Genomic DNA, 26,094 nt, shown 5'->3' on the forward strand with positions numbered 1-26,094 from the left:
TTAGTTTGGTTTGATCAGTTTGGTTTGGTTAGTTTGGTTTGATCAGTTTGGTTTGATCAGTTTGGTTTAATCAGTTTGGTTTGATCAGTTTGGTTTGATCAGTTTGGTTTGGTTAGTTTGGTTTGATCAGTTTGGTTTAATCAGTTTGGTTTAATCAGTTTGGTTTGATCAGTTTGGTTTAATCAGTTTGGTTTGATCAGTTTGGTTTAATCAGTTTGGTTTGGTTAGTTTGGTTTGATTAGTTTGGTTTGATCAGTTTGGTTTAATCAGTTTGGTTTGATCAGTTTGGTTTGATCAGTTTGGTTTGATCAGTTTGGTTTGGTTAGTTTGGTTTGATCAGTTTGGTTTGATCAGTTTGGTTTGATCAGTTTGGTTTGATCAGTTTGGTTTGGTTAGTTTGGTTTGATCAGTTTGGTTTGATCAGTTTGGTTTGATCAGTTTGGTTTGGTTAGTTTGGTTTGATCAGTTTGGTTTGGTTAGTTTGGTTTGATCAGTTTGGTTTGGTTAGTTTGGTTTGATCAGTTTGGTTTGATCAGTTTGGTTTGATCAGTTTGGTTTGATCAGTTTGGTTTGGTTAGTTTGGTTTGATCAGTTTGGTTTGATCAGTTTGGTTTAATCAGTTTGGTTTAATCAGTTTGGTTTGATCAGTTTGGTTTGATCAGTTTGGTTTGGTTAGTTTGGTTTGATCAGTTTGGTTTGATCAGTTTGGTTTGATCAGTTTGGTTTGATCAGTTTGGTTTGGTTAGTTTGGTTTGATCAGTTTGGTTTGATCAGTTTGGTTTGATCAGTTTGGTTTGATCAGTTTGGTTTAATCAGTTTGGTTTAATCAGTTTGGTTTGATCAGTTTGGTTTGATCAGTTTGGTTTGGTTAGTTTGGTTTGATCAGTTTGGTTTGGTTAGTTTGGTTTGATCACTTTGGTTTGGTTAGTTTGGTTTGGTCAGTTTGGTTTGGTTAGTTTGGTTTGATCAGTTTGGTTTGGTTAGTTTGGTTTGATCACTTTGGTTTGATCACTTTGGTTTGATCGGTTTGGTTTGATCACTTTGGTTTGATCAGTTTGGTTTGATTAGTTTGGTTTAATCAGTTTGGTTTGATCAGTTTGGTTTGATCAGTTTGGTTTGATTAGTTTGGTTTAATCACTTTGGTTTGATCAGTTTGGTTTGATCACTTTGGTTTGATCAGTTTGGTTTGATTAGTTTGGTTTAATCAGTTTGGTTTGATTAGTTTGGTTTAATCAGTTTGGTTTGATTAGTTTGGTTTGATTAGTTTGGTTTGATCAGTTTGGTTTGATTAGTTTGGTTTGATCAGTTTGGGTTGATCAGTTTGGGTTAATTGGTTTGGTTTGATCAGTTTGGGTTAATTGGTTTGGTTTGATTGGTTTAATCGGTTTGGTTTAATCGGTTTGGTTTGATCAGTTTGGTTTGATCAGTTTGGTTTGATCAGTTTGGTTTGATCAGTTTGGTTTGATCAGTTTGGTTTGATCGGTTTGGGTTCATCAGTTTGGTTTGATCACTTTGTTTTGATCAGTTTTGGTTTGAACACTAACCCGCACTGAAGCTCAGCCTTGGTCCAACGTTGAAGAAGGAAAAAGGAGAGATTCTCCGTTTTTTCTATACGTCGAGAAGATGTGAGGATGAAAGCGTAGATGATATGTAGAATGAGGACGGGAGGAAGAGGAGTGTAAGGGAGGAGGGGGCCGCCGAAGATGGAAGAATAAAAGCGCAGAATGAGGGGTTTGGCGCGAGGGTGGAGGGGATGGAGAAGACGAGTGACAGAGGAGATGAAAGGAGGGAAACAGCGACGGGGGAGGACAGTTGCTTCAGCAGCAACATAAACCTCACCATCGTGCCTTTTGACACGCTTCACTATGAAGCTCTGGGGCTCGCGGAGGGAAAGGAAGTTTGATAGTTATGTGAAATTACAAGAGTTTACAGTGTTGTTCTGTGGGGTGGAATGTGTCTCAGCATCCCAGTCACACATCGTTATGTTACAGGCACATGTGCATGTGTCCACGTGTCATAATACAGGCTCCTAAACTGTGACATATCTTTACGTTTTTAAATCACTAACAGTGTTATTGATCTTTAGTTGTAACTGTAGTGTAAGAAGTTCCCTGCCCCCCCCACAAAGTGTCCTCGCTTGGTTTGGATAAAATTGGTTTTAATTAAATTAATGTAAACCTAACCATGAATCTTCTTTGACAAACCCTAACCAACTGCAGCTGAAAGGGGAAAAGTTGGTGTCCTGTGGTGCCCACTCTCTCCTACACGCAGATAAATGCTTGGTGGCATCTAACGGTTGTGCAATATCTCACAGTGCAAAGCATGAAGCATGTTACAAGCTGCAACTGCTGCTTCTGCTGCTTCTGCTGCTTCTGCTGCTTCTGCAGCCATTAAAATGCAGTCATTTTACAGTCATTTTACAGTCATTTGAGCAACTTTAGCTCTACTGGATACAAAATGTAGGAATGTTACAGTCTTTGATAAACTGACAAAAGTCTTTGAGCCTTAATTGTGAATCTGATGCGTTTCAAGCTGTGGATGAACAAAACAATTTAACATGATCTGATGCTGCATTGAGCTCATTCATTGATCGGTTTGGTTTGATCAGTTTATTAAAATAAATAATAAAAATAATTTAGGTCAATTCAAGTATTTCAATAAAAAATAAAAGAGACTTAGGAAATGTTTAAAACATATGTAACCCATATGTAACCTAAAAAACAAACATTCACCTATCCATGGGGGGAAAAACGAGTTTAGGAAACTTAGCGCTACGTGTTTCCTCAAGTTAGATGTTGAGTTTCTGCTGAAATGTGCGTTTGTTTTGGTTGCCACAGAAGACACATAATGTAGCTGCTGTTTCTCACTCTTTGTAAGGTAAACATGCTTTCAGTATGAGGCCTCGTCTGCGTCTTCATTTCCCACCGTTGGTTCTGACATTTTTCATCTGTTTCTTTGTTTGTTTGCTACGACTGCTAATGCTAAAGCTAACCCGCCGCTGAGATCGAGTACGGTCACGTGACCAGACTGCACGGCTGCGTCTGATTGGTGGAACACAGTCAGGTGGTAGAGCCTTTGGTGGAAGTCTCTCTCTCTGTCAGAATAAAACATTAAAATGAGGCGTACGCGGGGGGATAAAAATAATGAGGCGTAGAATACCAAAGAGGTAAGAAGAAAAGTAACCAGCTCATTGTAGCCTAATGTAGCGGAGTAAGAGGACAGTTTCTGCTGCACACATCTACTCAAGGAAAAGTAAAAAGTATAGAGATTTAAAACTACTCCTAGAAGTATAATGTTTTCAAAAACTTACTCAAGTAAATGTAACTGGTTACTACCCACCTCTGAAAGCAGGTATGTGACTGCTTTATCAGCGTGTTTGCAGGAGGTAATAATGACTCCTGGGTCCCCACAGAGTGCTGTAAAGATGACCGTGGGGGCTCTGATTGACGGATTTATCAGGCCTGAGCTGTGTGATTAACTCCGCATCACAGCAGTGTCACCAGAGGATGTTTGCTGACTTGTTTTCCATGAAAGTTGATTTAGTTTTCATCCATGTCAGCAGAACTAATTCACTGAAATAACAGCAGATTAATTCTGAATACGAAATGCTGAGTGGCTGCACATCATCTTTACTCAGGCCAGCTGGTCCAGTCCAGAGTCCAGACTAAACATGGAGAAGCAGCATTTAGCTGTTATGCTGCAAACAAGTGGAACAAACTGCCAGTGGAGATTAAACTTTCACCAAATGGAGACATTTTTAAATCCAGGTTAAAGACATTTCTGTTCTCATGTGTCTATGCATGAAATCTGCACGATATCTTTGAACTTATCTGGACTGTGGCTGGTTTTTTAAATTCATTTAAATGATTTTATTTGTTTCTCTTTATATTCTTTTATGTATTTATAATGCTTCTTCCACTCCCTGCTGCACTGCTTTTATTTTATGTGAAGCACTTTGAACTGTTTGTACATGAAATGTGCTATATAAATAAATTTGATTTGAATTTGATTTGATAAATCTACTTGTTAAATGAACTGAAAACCTCCCTCTCAGACGCACACATCAGCAGGAAAGATGATATAATGACTGCGAGTGACAACACGGAGGACGGAGTTGTTCTAACAGTTATGACGAACAAGCTAAAAAGACGTGGCACAGTTTAACACTTCGAACCAGCGCTGGAACTGAGAGGCAGCGTGAATCCATCCAAATTTTAGATTCAGAGATTTTCTTTATTGTCATTGTAACGAGTACAACAAAAAGTAAGGTGCAGGCCTTTCAGTGCAGACATGTAACAATAAAACTATAAAGGGACAGTGTGTACTATATAAAAAAAAGTATAAATACTAAATAGAAAAACAATATGGCTTTGTATTTAAACACAATATTGCACTTATGAGCCAGCACAGAGGAGTCACTATTTATTTGGATATCAGTAAAACGTTTTTGTTAGTTTAAAGTAAATCTGTTGATTTAAAAAAGCGCAAATTAATTAAATTATATTTAAAAATGAATGACAAGGTAAATGAATAGGAGTTAAATGTGTACAGTTAAAGGGGAACTCCAGTATTTTCAACATTAAGCCTCTTTTCTGAGTCGTCTGCAATGTTTTAGAACCCCCCTCACCGCTTTTTTGATGTTTACTGCTGTCTCCGGTATTTGCCTAATTTTGATTCTTCTCAACCTGCTTCAGAACGGCAAGTCATGCGCATGTCTACAAAGGTCCGTAAGAGCACCATAAACGTCCGTTTTCAATATAATCAACTCACCGGAGTGGTTACTGGTGTGCACTGGTAATCCATATCAAATTTCGTGGCGAAAAGTTGCTTCTGTCGTGTTTTATTTGACATTTTGTACTGGATGTTCGTTGATATTACTCCGCCACCGCTAAGAAAATAGTGCGAGCATGAACGAGCTGCCAAATAAAACACGACAGAAGCAACTTTTCGCCATGAAATTTGATATGGATTACCAGTGCACACCAGTAACCACTCCGGTGAGTTGATTATATTGAAAACGGACATTTATTGTGCTCTTACGGACCTTTGTAGACATGCACATGACTTGCCGTTCTGAAGCAGGTTGAGAAGAATCAAAATTAGGCAAATACCGGAGACAGCAGTAAACATCAAAAAAGCGGTGAGGGGGGTTCTAAAACATTGCAGACGACTCAGAAAAGAGGCTTAATGTTGAAAATACCGCAGTTCCCCTTTAAGAAATGAAAGCAGCTATATGAATTTATTACAGATTTAGTACATTTTGCTGCATGTTTAAGGATGATGACTCAATTCTCCGAGCTTTGAGTGAATATCTGTGACGCGCTTTGATCAAAAATATCCCAGAAATACATCACCGGCTCATTCATTTCCACCTGTATTCACATTGACCCGCTTAGGGCGTGCAGGGATGCCCTCGCTCCGCTCTTCCATCCCAGGGCTGCGAGGCGCTGCCTCTTTTTAGATCAGTTGGACTTGTTTTAACCCTTGAAGAACATTATCACCGTAAGTAAGAGCTTAATCTGAGAGGTCAGACACCAAAGTGACAGAAAAACTTTGAGTCTGACACAGACTGAAAAAGATATTTTTGAAACAAAGAGGCTCAAATTGGTTTCTTAATTCATTTTCTGAGCAATTTCTGTACTTTTCATTCATTTATCTTTGATTTTGGTCATTTAAGCCCCCATTCAAGCCAAACAGTAACAGTGCACAATGTTCTTTGTTTCATTGTATTGCTGATATCAAGCAGTGGTTGGCCCAAAATGTTCTTCATTTAAATGATGACAAAGCTGAATGCATTGTGTTTGGGGACACTGTGACGGCTGGCTTTGGCACCTCGTCTTCAAAGCTCAGTTCAACCTCAGTTTGTGACATGTCGTCATGGCAACGTGGAAAATGTAAAAGTTTTACACAATGTATTTTTTTGAGCATTTGAAAACCGTGATGTTTGCACATTTAACGCTTGACAAAATAAAACAGTGGATAGAAGTTTAAATAAAGACCTTAAAATCTGGGAGTGACCTTTGACCTTTGACCTCTGATCTGAGGTCGGACAAACAAATGAACAACGTCGTCAGGACTATTTTTTTTTCCAGCTGCGTCTCCTGGCCAAAGTTAAAATGTTTTTAAGTCGTCATGACCTTGAGAAAGCCGTCCGTGCCCTGATAAGTTGAAGGTCAGACTGTTTTAATGCTCTTTATGTGGGCGTCTCCCAGTCTTCTCTCAGCCGCCTTCAGCTGGTGCAGAACGCTGCTGCCCGTCTTTAACCAACACCAACAGACGTGTGCACACACTGGAAAAAATCTAAATCTTAGCAAGTATATTTGTCTCATTGAGTATCTCATTACACTTAATATAAGACACAACTGCCTAACAAGTGCTATTTCAGCCAGATATAGGGACTTGTTGGAAGACAATACATCTGGAATATCTTGTTAAGTGAAAAAGTCTTGAAAACATATTGTTTTGAGTCACATATCATATGAAACAAGGTTTTTTTTTACATTTGAAGAGGTTTTTAAGCTAATTTCAGGATCACTTTTATCTCAAAAGTCCTAAATATCACATTTTATTTCAAGAAATCTTGACAAGCCGATTTTCACTAGTTCCATTGGCAGATTTTTTTGCTTATTTCAAGCAAAAACGTCTTGTTTTTGTTGTTTTTTTACTTATTTTTGGAGGGGCATTTTTTTCCAGTGCATCACTCCTGTTCTTAACTCCCTCCATCGGCTTCCTATCCTTAATAGAGTTGATTTTAAACTTTTAATGTATGTTTTTAAAGCTCTTAACGGCCTCGCCCCGTCGTATTTATCTGAGCTTTTAACAGTCCTGGTAGAGCTCTGAGGCCAACAGATCAGTTTCTGCTGGAAGTGCCCAGGTCAGAATACAAACCCTGGGGTGAGCGAGCCTTTTCCCAAAGCTGCCCCCAGGCTCTGGAATAAGCCCCCCGTCCAGCTGCGTCTTATTTCTGACCTGGGCCTCTTCAGATCTGGGCTAAAAACCTGCTTATTTAGGCTGGCTTTAATACCCAGTAGCATGATGAGACTTTTATCTTATTTTATCTTATTAGATTTTGTTATATTTTATTGCTTTCAGTGTTCTTTTATTGTTTTTATTTGTTTTTACTTCTTCTTCTCTTTATTTATTACCTGCTGTAAAACACTTTGGTACACCGTAAGGATTGTCTGTAAAGGGCTGCATAAATAAAGTACATTTACATTCAGTCATGATCAGATATCTGCTGTAAGAGGACAAATGAATTCATCTTACCCACAGAAAAAGATGACCCACTGGGTAATAATTAGGAAATACATAATTATTACTAATGTAGGTCTGTGACCTAATCACTCCTCGTCTATCAGGGTTAGAATTTCAGGGACATTCGAAGCTCCGGCTCTGCACGGCTCCTATTGGCCTATTTACTGAAACCAGGCAGTTAGTGGCAATGTTCAGGAGCATTTCCAAACTCGCATTTGTATTGTTTTTAACGTTAAAGTGGTCCTGATCAATAGTTCTTCAGGTTTTCTGAAGGTCGTTCAAAGTTTTTCTTTGGATATTTTCTGCTTTTTCATTCATTTTCAGCCCAGTTCTTGTACCGGATGTGTTTATTCTTTGTTTAAGCCACTTAACTCTGAGCTGTGAACCATTCAGGCAGGAAAAAGGCTCCTAACTCAAGGGATGAACCAGTGTTGTGTCCAACTTAGCAAAGAAGCCGTTTTAAACTGGATCTTTAGGCACTTTGTTCCCAGCAGCCTGTCACAGAGACACATCATTTGTTCCCATTTCTTTAGCTGCATCTGTGAAAAACAGCTTCATAGTTTCAACTTTTTTCTACAGTTACGTTAAAACTGCTTTCAGTTACCAAAAGAGTCAAATTAATATAAGAAATTCAGTTTAAAAAAAATCCTAATCCCAAAAAAATGAATGTTATCACATCTAAAAGTAGAAAAGTAGGAAAAAAAACAGACAATAATAAGAATTATATGTTATTCAACATCAAGAAAAAGTAAATAAGATTCAATTTAAAGCTTAAAAAAGGAATATGAGATATAATCTAATGACTAATTATGGAACAATTCATATAAATGAAATGATTAAACTGTTTTATGCCACCAGAAATGAATAATCTAGAAGCTCTTTGTGGGTTTTAGACTGGAATTAAGATTTGTTCCCATTTCTTTAGCTGCATGTGTGAAAAACAGCAAAGATAACACAGTGTGACAGACAGAAAACAGGATTTCTGCAGCAACAAGGTGATTCCCAAAGAGCTGTTAGCTGAAAACTTGGCTTATCTCAGCATGGTGTGCAGTGTGTCCTTAAAACATCTGAGGAAACTGGACAAGTGGAGGACAGAAGAAGAAGTGTCAGGCCTAAAGAACTATCTCCAGCAGATGAACAGGATCTGAAAGTGATGTCCTTAAGAAAGAGGAAAACATCCAGCAAAGACCTGACACAGTCCTTTTTGATTTTCTTGTCTTTTCCACTCGTGTCGTACAATTTTGTCCCAAAGCCACTCGTACGAGGAATGAAACGTTAGCAGCTCCTCCCGAAGGCACTCAGAAACTTCCCAAACAGCCCATTTTAATGGACAATGGTAAACGTGCTTTCAGTATGAGGCCTCGTCTGCGGTAAAAGAATATAACTTCTAAAAAACAGTTCAAATCAAATCAAATCAAATCAGATCAAATTTATTTGTAGCACATTTCACGTACAAACAGTTCAAAGTGCTTTTCGTAAAATAAAAGCATTAAAAAGACATAAAAGAATATAAAGAGAAACAAATGAAATAATTTAAATGAATTTAAAATCGAGCAACAGTCCAGATAAGTTCAAAGTTCATGCAGTTGTTTACATGTTTTTTTTTACTACACACTCAATTCTAACAGGGAAACAGGGAGAAAAGGCTGAGCTGTGCCAAAGGACACAAGAAGTGGGCTGAAAATCAGCGGCAGCGGGTCTGATGGAGGGATGAATCCTCCCAGCAGCAAATTATCTCCACAGCGAGGTCTTTGCTCTTCTGCGAACTCGAGCTGTCGAGCTCTTCCTGGAGCTCCCACCCAGCTGCCCCCTTTAAAGCTCCTTTAATTCCAGCGTTTTCCGTTCTTTGTTTCTGCTTTCACTCATTTCACTCCCTCCTACACCCCCCCCCCCCCCCCCCACCTCACCCCCCCTCACCCAGCCTCCGCCCACACACATGACAGCATCTCTGTGGCTTTCCCTCGCCCCCACTTGACATGTCATTTTTCAGAATGCAACACACAGCCATCAACTCCCTCGCTCACACACACACACACACACACACTAACAACTACACGGTGACAGCTGTCAGTCACCCTCTGGGCGCCATGGCAACAGCCTCCCAGCTCGATGTGGTGAGAAATGAGAGGTGTCCCGAGTCAGGCCAGACCCGGTGTTTCTGATCCCGATGGGAAGCTCTGAGGATGATTACAGGCTGGGGAAAAGTGGGATAAATACCACACTACAAAGGGTTAATATCCTCTGAGATCTGTCCAAAGACTGTTTCCCATGAGCTGCGTTGTCATCATTCTTTATATTTTTTTTTTTATTTCTCCAGAACTTCGTTAGGAAAATCGTAATTGGAAGAAATTCAGGGTTGATATTACGAAACCAAATTGAATTACTCTCCAGAAAAGATTTCCTCTGTGGGTTTGATTAGATTCTGAAATTCCTCTATTTGCTTTGATTCAGTCAAAAAGTAATAACGCACGATGTAAATAAATATATAACTTTGATAATAAAAAAAAAGCACAAATTCAAATCGATGCTCGTAGACTAAATTAAGTTTAAAAAAAAGTCTTTATTTGGCAGTTTTCTTTGCACGCAGGAGTTTTCTGGGGCTTTGTGAGCGCACGCTGGGAGCAGTTTAAACCCAGATCAGTGGGCCGGTACACTTCAGTCAGAAGCTGTAAATGACAGAAATGACACCGGCAACTGGGAAACTCTGAGGCTTAAAGCCAATTAAATACATTAAGGTGAATTACCACCGACAGCCAAGTGGGCTGCTGGCTACAAAAGGCTTCCATTCATAAACTTTAACTTCCCTCGGCCAGTAGTAAGAAACGCTTCATCTGAGATTTTTCCCACAAATCAATAAGATTCGCTCCTTCTGATCATTGTAGGTCCGTCTGAAAATAGTAAGACATATAAAGTAGGGCTGGGCAACGATTAAAATGTTTAATCTAATTAATCACATGATTTCCCTGATTAATCACGATTAATCGCATTTGTACGCAAAATCCAAAAATGAATCCAAAAGTAGCGTATAGCTTTTAGCATTTAGCTTTATTTTAAATGTGCTGCCATATGAATGAAAGTGCCATAACATTTGTTGTGCAAACACACTTTTAACATCAGCATCTTTCTGTAGTTTTTATGTAGAAGCCTCGCTCCACTGTCTGTTTCCTTGAATGACTTGCTGCTATCAGTTGTGTGTTTTGCCTTTAAGTGATATTTTAGACTGGAACTACTACGCTGAGAAGACAATTCAACTTGGCAGAGTTTACAGATGACTTTGGTTCTGTCCACTCCGCAGTCTGGAAGAACTTTAACATGAAAATGGCCGAGTAAAAGTTCCGTACCCTTCTCCATGTTTGGTGGATCCAAAGATTACTTTCTTTTCCTGTTCCACAGCAGACAGCAACAGACTTTTACAAAATAAAAGCCTGTGAGCAACAGACTTTTACAAAATAAAAGCCTGTGAGCAGCAGACTTTTACAAAATAAAAGCCTGTGAGCAGCAGAGTTTTACAGAATAAAAGCCTGTGAGCAACAGACTTTTACAAAATAAAAGCCTGTGAGCAACATACTTTTACAAAATAAAAGCCTGTGAGCAACAGACTTTTACAAAATAAAAGCCTGTGAGCAGCAGACTTTTACAAAATAAAAGCCTGTGAGCAACATACTTTTACAAAATAAAAGCCTGTGAGCAGCAGACTTTTACAAAATAAAAGCCTGTGAGCAACATACTTTTACAAAATAAAAGCCTGTGAGCAGCAGACTTTTACAAAATAAAAGCCTGTGAGCAACATACTTTTACAAAATAAAAGCCTGTGAGCAACAGACTTTTACAAAATAAAAGCCTGTGAGCAACAGACTTACAAAATAAAAGCCTGTGAGCAACAGACTTACAAAATAAAAGCCTGTGACTGTGAGCAACAGACTTACAAAATAAAAGCCTGTGAGCAACAGACTTTTACAAAATAAAAGCCTGTGAGCAGCAGACTTTTACAGAATAAAAGCCTGTGAGCAACAGACTTTTACAGAATAAAAGCCTGTGAGCAACAGACTTTTACAATAAAAAAACCCTGCGTTATGCAGATAAAATATTTATCGGCGTTAAATAATGACGAGTTAACTCGCCCAGCCCTAATATAAAGTCTAAATATTGTGGACACACGTCACATTATTTCAAGTATAAGCATCCTTTATAGGCTGCTGAAGCTGACGGATGGACCCTGTGTTTCCTTCTTCTCCCCTGAAGAAGTGAAAGGACCACAAACTCATCCTCACTGCTTTTCGATTCCATTTTGTCTCATACTGTGAATAGACATAAATATATAGATAAATAAAACGCATCACGATATTACAGCGATAAACACTTTTTACCTGTTCTGCGCTGCAACCTTCTCCGGGTTTTGGGCTCAGTTTCCACATCCGACTTCTTCCATAAATTCAGAGATTGTGAATAAAACAACATGATCGTTCAATATTTTAAACGCGAGGGATTTAGTCCAAATAATCGTTAAAGTTAAAGACTTGCAACCAGTTAAGAAACAATAGTTTTTTCCTACTTAAGACCAAATCTGGGCTAAAAGTGGAGTTGATTTTGGACTCCCCTCAGCTTCCAAGTGCCCTACATAAGCTTTGGTGTGATCACACTGTGCACACTCCACTCACTGCTATTTATAGTCGTAAAGTTTGCATTATTTGAACCAGATCTGTGATAACGTGTTCTTCCTGATCCAGATTAGACCGGCTGCAGACTGCAGGTTAATCCTGTAGCGTACAGATGTTGGTACAGTGTACTCTGCCCGTCTTTCTCTTTCTCATCCTTTTCTCCCGGTCTCAGATGATCATCCAATAATAGCGCAAATTATACACAGCTGGTATTAATCAACACTGTCTAATTAGCACCTCAAAGCCACCATGGCAATTTTCAAAAAAAAAAAAAAGGAAAGAAAGAAAGAAAGAAAGATGGAAGCCATATGTGAGGGTTTATATGTCTCATACAGTAACCTGCGGATGTTGTCGGTCGAATATTTAAGAAAACTGCACCTATTGTCTCCTTGACCTTGGTGGAAAACATCATGGGGTTAAGAAAAGATTACATGATTCATCTGTTACACTTTATCACATTCTTACCAGGGCTGGGCAACGATTAAAATGTTTAATCTAATTAATCACATGATTTCCCTGATTAATCGCGATTAATCGCATTTGTACGCAAAATCCAAAAATGAATCCAAAAGTAGCGTATAGCTTTTAGCATTTAGCTTTATTTTAAATGTGCTGCCATATGAATGAAAGTGCCATAACATTTGTTGTGCAAACACACTTTTAACATCAGCATCTTTCTGTAGTTTTTATGTAGAAGCCTCGCTCCACTGTCTGTTTCCTTGAATGACTTGCTGCTATCAGTTGTGTGTTTTGCCTTTAAGTGATATTTTAGACTGGAACTACTACGCTGAGAAGACAATTCACCTTGGCAGTGTTTACAGATGACTTTGGTTCTGTCGACTACGCCGTCAGGAAGAACTTTAAAATGAAAATGGCCGAGTAAAAGTTCCGTACCCTTCTCCATGTTTGGTGGATCCGCCGATTACTTTCTTTTCCTGTTCCACAGCAGACAGCAACAGACTTTTACAAAATAAAAGCCTGTGAGCAACAGACTTTTACAAAATAAAAGCCTGTGACCAGCAGACTTTTACAAAATAAAAGCCTGTGACCAGCAGACTTTTACAAAATAAAAGCCTGTGAGCAATAGACTTTTACAAAATAAAAGCCTGTGTTAATGCGCGATAAAATATTTATCGGCGTTAAATAATTAACCAGTTTACGCGATAATAACGAGTTAACTCGCCCAGCCCTAATTCTTACACAAAGGTTGTCTCATATATATCATTAGAGATAATCTGGATTATCACTCTATCAAAGTTTATAACTGTAAAAAGAAAATGTTGTCCCGAGATGCTTATATTCTGGTCCACATGTTTATGCACATGAAATACAGTTAATACCACCGTGTGAAAACAATCAAATGTCACCATAAAAGTTGCATTTGCAGGGAATTGTGGGACAGAGTTATTATCACCTTCCTTTCATAATGGATGATCCGGTGTGTCCTATGCTAAAGGAGACACTTCGGGTTTGTTTCTGTGTCTGAAACAGACGTTTTACTGAAGTGTCTAAAGTCAGCAGCATTCACAGTGAGTTAAAAGGTCTCACCTGAAGTCTCAGAGTACGACCTGAGGAAGGAGTTACAGGTAAATGGACTGCACTTTGTGGAGCTTTTCTAGTCTAGACTGACCACTCTGAATGCTGTCACACATTCACTCTTACAGCCATACAGCCCAGTGTCACCGTCCATTTAGGCTCCAGAGCGCTTTCTTCTGTGCATTCACACACATTCACACACATTCACACACATTCACACACATTCACACACATTCACACACATTCACACACATTCACACACAACGTGACTTCAGTTTCTTGCCCAAGGACACTTTGACATGTGTCCCAGGGAGGCCTGAAGTCAAACCACCAACCCTTCAATCGGTAGACGACTGCTCCTCCTGAGCTCCAGCTGCCTTCTTACAATTAGCTGTAAAAAACCTCATACTTAAAGGGACAGTTCGCCTCTTTTGACATGAAGCTGTATAACATCCCATATCAGCAACATCATTTCTGAACATCTTCTTACCCCCTGCTGCGTCCTGTGAGCAGAGTTCCAGCCTCGTTTTGGTGTTGATGAAGGTAGTCCGGCTAGTTGGCTGGGGTTTAAAAAATAAAGCGTCTTGCTTCTCAGAACAATATGCGTTCAACAGAGTAATACATTTGCATCACAAAATGGTTCTCCAGGAAAAAGTCAGACCTCACAATCGCTTGGCACTATTTTCTCTCCCTTCATATCACTGCCTGCTGCCGACAGCCGCGCCTGTTACGCTGTTTGCTGCTCGGTCTACACAGCACGTAGTCTATCTTCAAAGCGCAGAGCTTCATCAGTCAGCAGTAACAGATACACAATATAAAAGTCTAAATGCATTCAAAGTACCTAAATAACTTATTTAAAATCTACTTCTTATGTAGAGTGGCTCATTTCAAACACTTTCAGTAACTTTATAGACTGCCGGCTTGCTTAATATCTAATGTAGTGTAATATATGTATTTGATTTATATTTCAAAATGGCTGATTATCACATTAACTGTTAAATGAGGTTAAGAACAGAGTATGAAGCAGAAAGTGACATGATATGGAGTCTCCATCAGGGTTTCTACCTTTACCTCAACTGTGAATCAAATGTGCTCAAACCTCATTAATTACGACTGTTTCTTTTTTAATTTATCGGTGCTTCATGTTTTAGTATCTAGATGCAAACAAATACTTAGGATTTCCAGCTGTAATTAAAGATAGATTTTGGAATATTAAGATTGTCATTCACATACATGCATCTTACATATTTTGTATTTGTATCTCTTTATTTATTTCAAGCCAGAATTTAAAAAATAAATTAAAAAAATATATATATATTTATAAATAACAGTCACTTATGCCCACTGGGCATAGAAAACAACAAATGATAAATTAAACAACAGAATACCAGCTTGAAAAGGAGTGGGATGAAGACAAGCTTATTTACTCCCACCCCCATCCAATCCGCAATAGTTTACATGTTTTCAATTCCCACTATACTCCGTAGTCAACTGCATCAACAGTATTCATAAGTTTACATATAATATACATCACTGCAACATATAGCCATAACATACACCTATTATATATCACACATACATACAACAGTATTCATATGTTTACCTATACTATACATTACTGCAACACATAGCCATACATTAGATATGAAACCTCAAAGCACAGAAGTTTATTATATTAATTTATTATACTTTCATCAACACCAAAACGAGGCTGGAACTCTGCTCACAGGACGCAGCAGGGGGTAAGAAGATGTTCAGAAATGATGTTGCTGATATGGGATGTTACACAGCTTCATGTCAAAAGAGGCGAACTGTCCCTTTAAGTCACACTTATTCCATAAAGTGCTCAGTTTCGTCACAAGGAGCACACCGAATACACATTTGTTTTAAGTTTGAAATGGAATTGACTTCGGGTCTTAAAAGAAAAATATTACTTAGTTGCATAATGTATAAAAAATCGGATTTATTGTTTTTCTCACTCAAGGAATGAAAAATAAAAATCCTGCATCTGTTGCACATCTGCCTTTGTTGACGTCCCAATTCATTGAAGTAAACTGTGTGAAAGCTTAACTCTGAGTCCATGTTTCCTCGGTGGTCACGTGTGACGCACGTTGAGGGATCAGAGCAGATGTTGCATAACGCCCGCCTCTGCAAAAACTGATTTCATTTCCGTCTTTTGAGGGTTCAGCTGTTAATTGCTCGCTGAATAATCTTAATGAGATTTTTATTTTAGCTTTTTTTTAAAGGATTCTTTTAAGATTGGGTTTGTATTAGAAGTTGCTAAACAAAAAGCACATCAGACTTCAGACTTCCAGCCAGTTTAAACAAGTCAGAAAACTTTCTTTTTGTCTTGTTTGGCACATTTTCACCTTCATTCTGTCATGGTTTTAAGATTTTAAAGGACTTTGGCCCAAATGCAGAACACACTCAGAAGGTAGAAGTAGATTTAGAATGATTTATTGAAGGACTAGAATAGTGGAGAGGAATGGTCTGAGACTGGAAACGCTGGAACTGCCGGATCCCAACAAATTCAATCCCAACATGGATGTTTGGAGAAGCTTCTTGTTTTTCTTTTGTGCAGAAAATGGCGATTATGGGATTTTTAACTCCCATATTTCCGCTCCTGAGGTGCACCAAAAGCAGCATATTTTTAAAAATAATAGGAAATGTAGGGATCACCTTAGTGGTCGTCTGAGAACAGGCTTTAATCTGGTCTTCTTTACCATAAAGAAGTATTCTGAAGGAAGAAGCGTGTCAGTGTTTCTCACCCGATGCTGCAGATTTGTGTTGTTAATAGCTGATATGATGGGCTGGATTGGCACACTGAAAAAAACAACTCATAAGATTTACTTAAAAACCCTTTGTAAGTATTTGCACTCAAATGATTTAAGTAATATTTAATGCTGCAATAACAAGCAACACTCACTTGCCAGTATCAAGTAAATTTTACATAAAACATAACAGTTTTGAAGAAGTGACATTTACTTAATTATATCTAAGTTTTAAGTTATATTTATTTAAACAAATGAAGTAAAGTCTACTTGTTTTTCATAGGCAGGAACATTTTAATCAAAATTTAAAGTAAATTTTATATATCTGTAGTATTTGCTGTTATGAAGTAACTTAGTAGATTTTAACGATACACTTTCAGAGTAAAGTTTATGTAGTATTTCCAGGTTTATGTACATACAACTATTAAACATTTAAATTGTATGAGGAAACCTAAGTAAAACTTACTCTTCCCCCATAATTCATGTATTACGTTAATAAAATGTTTAATTTTACTTAAGAAGCTCGAGTTCTTACTGAATCTTAAAAATACAAGGTAGAAATTATGACAGTTACTCTCATAGAGTTTACTTCATCAAAAAGTCACTTTTTTTCAGTGCAGGCATCGGCAGCATCGGCCTCTCACCGGCGTGCACAGCGTGCACGGCGTGCACGGCTGCTCAGAGTGCACGGTAGGCAGCTTTGTCCGTGGCTCTCCCTTGTATTGAGAGTGTGCGAGCGGTCTCAGTAGGAACTGAATGGGGTCAGCTCTCCAAAGGCACACGGAGGTTTGAGGAGGAGCGCAGTCTGCAGGACAAGGTGACCCACTTACTTGAAAAAAACCTTTTCCTTCCTCTCCCTTCATCCCTCGCTTCTGCACTCCAGTTTTTCCTCTTTTAATCTCCTAGTTTTCCTCCACTGTCACTTTACCGCTTCGTCTTTACGCTGATCTCAGGACCCTGACCTCGTATAGAAAGTTTATTTATTTATTATTTATTTAAAAACTGCACGAGTTCAGCTGCACTTAAGGCAGTTTATTCTGAAAATAAATCTATTTTGTAATTTTACAGCTCAGGCAGTGAATATTTAAATGTTTGTCTGCACACATGACTTCATCAGGCATCTCTTGTGGTTACAAAGGTTGGCCACCGGGTGGTGCTACATCACCATATGAGCTGTACTCACAGCTTCACTGACGGAGGAGGGAGGGTTTTATTCTCTCACATAAAAGCTGCCTCCATCTTCAGTTTTCTTTATCAGAGTGTTGACTGTTCATGACTCGGACAACCTCATTATTCTATTTTTCTTCTCTTTTATCACCACATCCCGTCTGGTCCTGCACTGTGGGTCAGAACCAGCCGGTAACCTCCTCATCTACCTCTGCTGGACACATGCCTGCTGGTTTCTGACCGACTCCTGTGCATAACTGGATTGTGTGTGTGTGTGTGTGTGTGTGTGTGTGTGTGTGTGTGTGTTGGGGGTGCACAAAAAGACACACAGTCACTGTTTTTGACCTTCAAAGGTTTTGTGTGTGTGTGTGTGTGTGTGTGTGTGTGTGTGTGTGTGTGTGTGTGTGTGCGTTAACCTTTTACAGCTCAGATTTCCCCTTTAGAATTCTTAAAGTTACAGTAAACACTTTTTTTGTTTGTTTTTTATCACATTTTATTGGCAGCGTTGCCAGATCTTTGGAGAAAATCAAGCAACCAGATATCTGGAAACAAGCTGAGCTGTTTCTAAAATTAAGAAAAAACAAAACAAACCACAAACAGTCTGAGAGACACCAGCTGCCATCAGTGATGGGAAGTTCGGCTCTTTATTTAGGATATTTTGTAGCCTATATTTTACCTAAACTTTGCAAAAAAAAATCATGATATATATGTTGAAAACCCCTTTTGCTTTCAGTGTTTTTATGAGAGATAAGATTATAATTGTCTGATTCTGTGCATTTATTCTGTGACAAACACCACTCTTACATTTGTTTATTTCAATTAAACTTTTTTATTGCACAAATTAACAATAAACTTCAAACAAATTCGCAGATGGGGCGGTCCTAGGCGTAGTGGGTTGAGCAGGCGCCCCATATACAACAGGCTAAAGTCCTCGCTGCAGCTGGCTCCAGATCGAATCCCGCATCGGACGGCCCTGTGCTGCGTGTTGTTCCCCCTCTCTCTGCTTCCTGTCTCTCTACACTGTCCTAATCTAATTAAGGCATAAAAAATCCACAGAACAGAACCAAACTCAAGATAACATTAATAATGTCCTCAATTAAAAAATTTTATTGGACAAATGAACAAAAATATTTCTGCCCCGCCCCCCCTCGCCATGCTGGCCAATCATAACAAAGCTCTGTCGTAACCAGAGCTGGGACTGAGCACTGAAAGTGAAACCTGACCCATCACCAGCTTCCATCGCATTAAGGGCGGATTATAGTTCTGCGTCTATCGTCTGTTGCCTTGCTCTGGTCGCGAACCACTTTTCATGTTATGGTTCTGCAACCTCCGGTCTGGAATTTCTCGGGACGCACAGCAGTTTCCCCTCGCGAGAATTTCGGTGGGCGGTGACGAGAACTTTGGCGGCGCCGGCGGAAGTGTTCATCTTTCAAAAAAAAAAAAAAAAGTGTATGCAAGATATGGATCTGGAGTTGCTCGACATCGAAGAAGAACAGCTTCTTTTATTGGAGATGGCGAAAATGCAAAGGAGGAAGCCACACAGACAACCGGAAAGGCACACCGAGGACCAATCACAGCCGCTTTTGTCTGCGCACTTCCGTTGGTGGTCTGCGTGCGTCTGTCGCGTAGTCAGGATTTTTCTGAGGTGCACGACAACGCGCGCAGAGCCTCTGCGTGGGGGAGTGGTCAAGATTTTGACGCTCGCAGAGGCTCTGCGTCCGAGCATCAGAGGCTTTGCATCTGAAGCATAAATCAGCCTTTAGACTATCTTCAAAGCGCAGAGCTTCATCAGTCAGCAGTAACAGATGCGCAATATAAAAGTCTAAATGCATTCAAAGTACCTAAATAACTTATTTAAAATCTACTTCTTATGTAGAGTGGCCCATTTCAAACACTTTCAGTAACTTTATAGACTGCCGGCTTGCTTAATATCTAATGTAGTGTAATATATGTATTTGATTTATATTTCATTTGTAAATGGCTAATTATCACATTAACTGTTTCTTTTTTAATTTATCGGTGCTTCATGCGGTTTTAGTATATAAATGCAAATACTTAGGATATCCAGCTGTAATTAAAGATGAAGTTTAGAAGAAGTTTATTATATTCCCTTAAAAACTTGGGTTGGATGGTCTGCTTTGTCCTGTATATATGTATATTTAAAGCTATTCTCGTGCTTCTTCCACCTATTCTCCACACTTACATCCTCCACAAACATACAGAACATTAATCTCTTCTCACAACAGTTGTTCCTTTTAACCACGTCTGAAATCTGTGATGAATTGTGAAGAAGGGTCTTTAAATGTGCTGCTCCTTCTGCTTCAAATCAGCTGCAAAAACCAGCTGATTCTAAAGGAACTGCTCATATAAAGTCTTTTGTTTACTGGTTGAAAAAAGGTTCAATTTGAAACAGAAAATGAATATTTAGTTAATCTGCACTTTGTTTTTCTGCATTTTGTCCTCCGTATCCTTCATATTGTTACTCAGCAGTTACATAAAAAGCTCTTCAATCAGCTGATGTATTTTTTTATTCCCACTCACTGATTCTAAGCTACAAAGAAAACATCTCCTCTGTTCTATTGAACAGATGTGGTGGAGACAGACAGGTAGTGGAAATAGATATATGATCAATAAAGTCCTCATGAGAAGCAATCAGTTCAGAAAAAAATAGCTTGAAGCTGCTTAGAATTAGCAGACCTGTAACTGTATATATCAGATACAAATGTTTAGATGGCCTGTACATAATTTAGCTTAGTTCCATCATATAGTGTTTGTTTATTATATTTTCAGTAAACCAGCCTAACATTAGGGCTGTAGTGATACACTAATCTCACGATACGATGCACAATATTCAGCCAACGTTTCGATACAATTAAATTTGATTCGATGCGATACACGATATTCAGCTAACCATTCAATATGATTCGATGCGATATGATACAAGATATTCAGCTAACGATTCGATACAATACGATTCGATTCAATTCGATGCGATTCACGATATTCAGCCAACGATTCAATACGATTCATTTCAATTTGATACGATATTCAGCCAACGATTCGATGTGATTTGATACACGATATTCAGCCAACGATTCGATACGATTTAAAAATAAATAAATATTAAATCTTTTTTTTTAAACATTTTGAAAATTTTTTTTTTTAAAAATCGAAAAATAACTTAAATTAGAAATAAAAATAAAAAATAAATCGATATTTGTGGCTGAAAAAATCATATGTACCGCAGTATGGATAAAATCGCTCAGCCCAACCTAACATCACTACAAAGTGTGACTTGATGTTTGTGCAGAGATGTTGGATTATAGCTGGCTGCCTCAACCTGCCGTCCTGAGCAGCTTCTTTTCCTTCTGTCAGTCCCAGCAGTCATGGCGAGCCGGTGGGCCCCAGAAGGAAGCTGTACAGCGCTGTTCCAGGGAGACATTTTGTGGTGGTTCGCTCTTACACTGCCCAGGCTGAGGGGGAGATTAACCTCTACAAAGGAGACCGGGTCAAAGGTGAGTCGGGTGCACTTCCTTACTTTGATCAGTTATTTTAGAGTTAAAGCCTCGATCTCCAGTTTAACCAGCATATTGGTGAATTACACGTCAACACAAATCATACGTTGATGCACGTGTGACCCTCCACTCTGAGCAGGGATTAAATCCTCTTTTACCTAAACGATCCAGGAAATCAATTACTTTCTGTTTAACAATTACATGTTACCTTTGGACAAGTATCTGACCAACCAGCCACAGAGATTCTTACGTTAACTTTGACTTTTATTCATTTTCAGACAATATGAACTCACGGTGCTACCTGTTCTGTCTCATCAGCTTAATTTAATCTGTTAATAAACATAATTTCTACGTCTCAGACCTGCAACACGTCCCATAAAAGTCAGGACAGAGAGTCTTCTCCCACTTTGTAACGTTTCCTTCCCCCAACACACTGTCTGTGTTCGAAACCGCATCCTTCTCCTACTACTCCTACTAACTTTTTGAGTTAGTAAGCGAGTTTGAGTAAGCGAGAAGTTCCCGGATGCATACTAGATTCTCCGAAATGTTGGGTAGGCATCATGAGGTTACTACTCATACTCAAACTACCCAAGATGCAACGTAACGTGACGTCGCCGATCGTCATTTCCTATCAAAACGGCAGTTTCAAGCTAGCTACAACGAGGGTAGGTTCACTTCCTGTTTTCAAAACAAAAACACCAATTGTATGGTAATGGCTTTCCCTATGATAAAAGGCAACGGGTATTTTATTTTGTGAAAATAACTGGAAGTGCGTTGCTCGCTGCGGCTAGCTTTAGTAGCACCGAATTCGTGGGAACAAAATTGTAAACAGCCGGTATTTTGTCAGGTTTTCAACACGTTGGGGATCTAAACGACTACTTTCTCACCTGAAAATGTTTCAAATGTTGCTAAAGTTTACAGAGTTTAGAGCTTAAGGGAAATCAGCTTCAGGCCGGCTGATTTCGGCTCGGGCAGGAGCGAAATGCATTGTGGGTAAACGCTCTGCATACTGTCTGATCGATGAGTATGCAGTATGTAGTATGTAGTATGCAGTATGTAGTATGTAGTATGTAGTATGCAGTATGCAGTATGCAGTATGCAGTATGTAGTATGCGGTTTCGAACACAGCCTTAGAGACGTTCTGACACTGAGGACACCAAGTGATGACGAGTTCCAGCTGTTATTTTGTCCCATTCTTCCTGCTAACACGTCTTAAGTTGTGCAGGGGGGGGGGGGGGGGGGGGTGCCTCCGAGCCCAGAGAAGTGGACGCCGCCTCTGGATTAGGCCCAACAATTACTGGTGTTAAACTGTCCTCATCCCTTTTATTTTAATGTGCTGCAGATGAGATGTAACTGAGACAGGATGTGAAATATTTTGGGTTTTTATTGTCTGCAATGAAGAAAAAGTTGAAGTGAATTCCTACATATTATTAATTGATTACAAATTATGCAATCAGCTCATAGACTTTCATTTAGGTCAATTTCAACAGATACTTTAGAAAAAAAATGGTAACAAGAAATGATAAAACTTCTAAAAAGAAATGCAAAGTAAAAGTAAATGTGCATGACATCATTATGAATGTTTAAATGGTAAATATGGCCCCTTAACAGGGGTTAAACTCCTAAAAAAAAAGCATACCCAAAGTAAATTGAAAGCTGTTCTTGAACCACTTGGAGTAGAGGGCTGGTTGAGGTCTCTTTAGAAAGAGAACACTCTGAGTTTTCACCCACAACGGTCAGAATCTCTGTAAGTGCTGCTGTCACAGAGTGATATGAGCTGGAATACAGTGAAAGAGATTTTTACGTCTGCCTAATTTTTCTTCCCCAAATATGTGTCTTAAAAGTGACTTTAGCATCGGGCTGCGGACTGAAAAACACAATGGGACTACAGCCTGAAGTCTTATCGAGTCCCACTTCAAATTTGACTGTAATACAACAAAAACTGAGTATTTTGTACAGGTTTTTCTAAGGATAGGACCAGGCGTGCCAAAGCTTTGGGAAAAAAGGCTGCCATTCCTAAACGCTTCAACATACAGTCATGATCTTGGGCTCTAATGAAAGGTTACACTTGGGACTGTCTTATCTCACATCCAGATCCTCTGTCAGTATTACTGACAAAGAGCAACAGAAGCACAAACACATTTCATCTATAACCAGAGCTTTGTGCATACAATAAAAGTCCAAACAAATAGTATGCTCTAAATGCAATTAGGTTTATATACATAAAGTGTTTGCTGTGTCCACAGTTCTGATTGTATCTTGGATTGGCATACATCATTGGAATCGCAAGACCCTCAGCTTTCCAACGGTATATAACATATTTAGGTACATATAAAGGGGGGCTGAGGAAAATCCCAGATTGGTCATGAAGTATGCAACGTCCCGCCAGCGGGACATAAAAACGTTAAGGGGTTTTAACTACTGACTGCTGCCAGGATCAGTGTCAAATTCTAAGGCTGAAAAAGCTAATAAAAAGCTAATAAAAAGCACTGGTTCACTGATTTCCTTGTTGTATTCTGAAGATTACAGAATCAACCAACAAATGATGAGAACCTGGTGAAAAAAGGCTTTCTGGCTGCTAACTGTTTAAATTCACATGCAGAGGAATGACATCATGCTGTGGTTTGGATGAATGGAGGATGTGCACATGCAAAAGCATACATTATATATGTTAAGGTCCTGTTAAAGAGTATTATGACCTATTTACGGTACAATGCCCGACAGGAGGGATTTGTATAAATGAATTGATGGACCGTTTTGAGCTTTCTGCTGCTGTTCAGTGCAGCTGCAGCCTTCTCGGTGGAGGAGAACAATCCCGGCTAATTGAGATTTAACCCGTTCAAGCTCACACTTTGATGCATGAAGCCAAACTTTCAGAGTCATTGAAAAGGTCGGCTTGAATCAATCTGTGACCTTTCAGGATTCCTTAAAATATTTCTTCTTAAAGGCGTAAAGTATAATTAAACTACAGTTTGGAGTTTTCACCGTTCTTACATTATTTTTAAGGCTGGGCGAGTTCACTCGTTATTATCGCGTTAACTCGTTCATTATTTAACGCCGATAAATATTTTATTGCGCATTAACGCAGGTTTTTTTTTGTTTTTTTAATTTAAAAAAAATAAATTAATTCTTTTTTGGGGGCTTTTGTGTCTTTAATGGATAGGAAAGTTCAGAGAGACAGGAAGCAGGGGGGAAAGAGAGGGGGAACAACACGCAGCACAGGGCCACGGACCACCCCTGTTTTATTATTTATTTTATTATTGTAAAAGTCTGCTGCTCACAGGCTTTTATTTTGTAAAAGTCTGCTGCTCACAGGCTTTTATTTTGTAAAAGTCTGCTGCTGTCTGCTGTGGAACAGGAAAAGAAAGTAATCGGCGGATCCACCAAACATGGAGAAGGGTACGGAACTTTTACTCGGCCATTTTCATGTTAAAGTTCTTCCAGACGGCGGAGTCGACAGAACCAAAGTCATCTGTAAACACTGCCAAGTTGAATTGTCTTCTCAGCGTAGTAGTTCCAGTCTAAAATATCACTTAAAGGCAAAACACACAACTGATAGCAGCAAGTCATTCAAGGAAACAGACAGTGGAGCGAGGCTTCTACATAAAAACTACAGAAAGATGCTGATGTTAAAAGTGTGTTTGCACAACAAATGTTATGGCACTTTCATTCATATGGCAGCACATTTAAAATAATGCTAAATGCTAAAAGCTATACACTACTTTTGGATTCATTTTTGGATTCTGCGTACAAATGAGATTAATCGTGATTAATCAGGGAAATCATGAGATTAATTAGATTAAACATGTTAATCGTTGCCCAGCCCTAATTTTTTTCCGTGGAAATATCGTTAAAATCATCTCTTGAATGATAGAAAATCAGCAGCTTTTGAACAAGAAGAATAAAATTCCAGCAATAATGTCCACAAACCCCCCAAAAAGGAGCGTTTTGGTGGTTTAATAAAGTAAAGAGTGTGTTCTTGGTGAGGAAACATTTGCTTTAAAATTGTCATTTAATCTTTAAGGGCTCTCTGTGGATAAACACTTTTCCCTTCTTGCATTCTGTGCCATGAACTGATGTTTTTTTTTATTCATTATCTCTTCACCATTTTCCCACCCTAACCCCCGCCCCTTGGTCCAGTTCTGAGCATCGGAGAGGGGGGATTCTGGGAGGGCAGCGCCCGCGGCCAGGTGGGCTGGTTTCCAGCCGACTGCGTGGAGGAGATCCCGGCCAAGGCCACCGAGGAGAGGAGCTGTAAGTGTAAAATCACCTGGGGGCTGCATGCTTGTTGGAGGTGGGACGTTGAGTTATGTAGGACACGGGCTGTTTGCCATCATCCACTCCTGTGCAGACGGAGGGGGAGTGGATGCAGAGAACAGAAGCCGGAGCTAAATGCTCCTGAAACTGTGTGCAGGCACGTGTCTCTGCCCCTCTGTCTGCTTGCCTCCTTGCCTTTTTCCATCTCCCCAGGCTGTGGTGCGCAAAGCTAAGCGCTACATCGCCCTGCTAACTCAGCTGTGCTCTTATTTCCTCTGGGTGCAGGCTAATGAACATATCACCCCATGCTCCATCCGCCATAAATATATTATTTCTTCTTTCCCTTACGTTCACTTTGTGCTGTGGTTGCAATGAGCACTGATAGTTAGACTTTCAGAAAGGTCTGTCATTCTTCCACAATCTCTCCCATCCCCTGCACTCTCAGAAATAGGGGTACAGTACGAGTCCTTTTTTGGTACAATCTATACTAATGTACCCCCAAGGGTTAAATTATTGGACCTAAAGGTACCTATATGTATTCAAGTGGTAAAAGAGGTACCTATATGTACCTTTTTGAGGGTCCAAAAGGTACATATATGTACTCAAGTGGTAAAAGGTACCTATATGTACCTTTTTGAGGGTCCAAAAGGTACATATATGTACTCAAGTGGTAAAAGGTACCTATATGTACCTTTTTGAGGGTCCAAAAGGTACATATATGTGCTCAAGTGGTAAAAGGTACCTATATGTACCTTTTTTTCTACATGCTGGGGTACAATAGACAGTCTGTGTTAGGCTACTTCAGTATAAGGGTACAAAATTGCCACCAGAGGTACAAGATTGGTCTCTGTAAGGTACAAACCACAAGGGTACAAAACTATACCTTCTGAGGGTACTGCCCCACTGACAACCCATCGTACCCCTTAAGGTACAATT

General features: G+C 39.3%; 1 protein-coding gene across 5 annotated transcripts in view; it reads left to right on the plus strand.

The window, feature by feature from the left end:
* Positions 1 to 26,094, plus strand: part of shank2b (SH3 and multiple ankyrin repeat domains 2b) — a 386,266-nt gene that overhangs the window by 248,401 nt on the left and 111,771 nt on the right. For all 5 annotated transcript variants that reach the window (XM_075468229.1, XM_075468249.1, XM_075468215.1 and 2 more), the window contains 2 exons: positions 20,762 to 20,901; positions 25,042 to 25,155. In XM_075468229.1, the coding sequence (XP_075324344.1) occupies positions 20,762 to 20,901; positions 25,042 to 25,155 (254 nt within the window). The remainder of the gene's footprint in view (positions 1 to 20,761; positions 20,902 to 25,041; positions 25,156 to 26,094) is intronic.

The sequence above is a fragment of the Odontesthes bonariensis genome, chromosome 1 (genome assembly GCF_027942865.1).
Source record: "Odontesthes bonariensis isolate fOdoBon6 chromosome 1, fOdoBon6.hap1, whole genome shotgun sequence".
NCBI classification, from domain to species: domain Eukaryota; kingdom Metazoa; phylum Chordata; class Actinopteri; order Atheriniformes; family Atherinopsidae; genus Odontesthes; species Odontesthes bonariensis.